Source organism: Azolla caroliniana, unplaced genomic scaffold (assembly GCF_043228905.1).
Source record: "Azolla caroliniana isolate FFs.n. ecotype wild unplaced genomic scaffold, voAzoCaro1.0.p SCAF_856, whole genome shotgun sequence".
Taxonomy (NCBI): Eukaryota; Viridiplantae; Streptophyta; class Polypodiopsida; order Salviniales; family Salviniaceae; genus Azolla; species Azolla caroliniana.
Window position 1 is genome coordinate 12,533 of NW_028231291.1, and position 2,041 is coordinate 14,573.

The 2,041-nt window shown below is 54.2% G+C and overlaps 1 protein-coding gene across 1 annotated transcript; it reads right to left on the reverse strand.

Annotated features, from left to right (window-relative positions):
• Positions 1 to 267: 267 nt before the first annotated feature.
• Positions 268 to 1,956, reverse strand: LOC147847570 (AT-hook motif nuclear-localized protein 16-like). Its single transcript, XM_087339041.1, is given in 2 exon segments — positions 268 to 1,920; positions 1,923 to 1,956. Coding segments are annotated over 2 exon segments (792 nt in total). The 5' UTR covers positions 1,942 to 1,956; the 3' UTR covers positions 268 to 1,147.
• Positions 1,957 to 2,041: the final 85 nt, after the last annotated feature.

A 2,041-nucleotide genomic window follows, 5' to 3' on the forward strand; every position in this document is an offset into this window, starting at 1 on the left:
CCTATGGTGTTACGAAATGAATGATGTACATAATAGGGCAACGGACCCCATATGAAGAAGATGAATTGAGAGACTACATTCAACTACATTGAGAAGAAGATGAATGATTTTAGCTTACAACAAAAGAATGGTGTACATGAGGGGCGGGGGCAAAAGGAACCCCCCCAACCCCACCATAAGATGAATTGAAAGACTACATTCAAGTAACTACATTGAGAGGAAGTGCCATTAATCCCCATAAAAATGGACATCCAACATTCATTCTCTGTTAATTCAAACCTAAGAAAGCAAACAAGGTCACATTGATCTCGATCGAGATGTAGAAGAAGAACATGATCGATGAATTTGTAGGGCCATAAGATGAATTTGCACCTCACCTTAAAGACAATCGAGAGATACATGATCGATAGGAGCACATGTGACCAGCAAACCATGTTATGATTCGAAAGGAAACTTCCGATCGGATCGGAAAAGAGTAGAGCGAAGCACATCACGATGATGATAGAATTGAAGCGAAATTAAAACCAAATGCCAAATGTTAGGGAGGATGGATATAGAAGAAATTCTAATCAGACTACCAGATAATAATAATGTAATGATGATAAAAAAAAAAGAACTTAGCAAATTTTTTTTTTTTAAAAGTGATTGATAAGAGTGAATTTGCAATTGCCATAGCCAAAGGTGAAGGTGGAAGTCAAAAGGACATGGCCGAGGCCAAAGGGCATAGTAGGCAAAGTCAAGCAAGGTCAAGGTCAAGAGCCATGGGGGGGGTTAAAATAAAGGTCATGGCCATAGCTATGGCCAAAATGATGATTAGTGTTTCAACTGTAAAAGAGAGACAGGCAAACAGACAAGAGAGGAAGAGAAGTAAGTTCAATGGAGAATTAGTGAAATGCAACTATTACTTACACCTACAATTTATATCAGAGTCTTTTCTGTAACCCTAAACCTTCTTCTGTTTTCACGGTTTCTCTGTCTCTCAGGCCCCCCAAACAAAACAAAAAAAAAAAACAAGTCAAACTGTCGTGTGAGGATTTGAAATTCCTATGTAAATCGATTTCCTCCTGCTGATTCCAGATTCCAGATTCCAGATTCCCCGGCGGCGGGGGCGGGGGCGGGGGCGGCGATTCCCGCGAGGGGGCGGTGGTCAGTAATTCCCGGGCGGTGGCCGCGCGTTACTACTGGCGTAGGCGTGGTGCTGGTGGTGCTGATGGTGCTGGTGGTGATGATCGGCGGCGGCGGAGGCGAACTGTGGCGCCGGGCTACAATTGGCGAGGAGATTGGGCGGCACATTGTAGAGCGCGATGTTGGAGAGATCGGAGAGAGAGGCGGCCGTCGGAGGCGCCGCCGCCGCCACCGAAGAAGGAGGAGGAGGAGCCGCCGCCGCCGCCGCCTCAGGTGGTGGTGGAGGAGGAGGAGGAGGGGCTTGCTGCAGAGGGATGGGCTGATGATGGTCCTCATCGTCGAGGGGGAGGCGCTCGTAGGAGGCGTTGAGGAAGGAGGCGGCCATGACCAGGACAGGGCCGGAGGCGATCAATTGGCCGACGACGCTTCCCCCGACGACCTGGCCCTGGCCGCCGGCCAGGTAGATGGTCAGCCCCGTGGCCCCCGGCGGCGCCGGCGGCGGCAGGAAGGCGCCGGCCAGCGAGAGGATCTCGAAGCGTCCGTGCAGCGTCACGGTGGATCCCGGGGCGGCGGGCTGGCGGAGGGTGACGTTGAGGACGGTGCCGCTGCCGCTGAGGATGCAGACGCCGCGCTGGTGGTGGCGGGCGAAGGAGGAGACGGTGTCCACCACGTCGCAGCCGCCCGCCACCTCCAGCACGTGGGCGCGCAGGGCGTTGGCGCTGTCCCGGGTCACGATGATGGGCGGCTTCGGCTTGTTCTTCGACCCAGGCGGGCGCCCGCGGGGCCGCTTTCCCGGGTCCCCTCCGCCGCCGCCATCTCCGCCGCCGCCTCCGGAACCGGACGCCACCATGACGTGGTGGTCGTACAACGAGTGCTGCTCCGCCGACCCCCGGGAGCGCCGGTGCTGCGGATGATT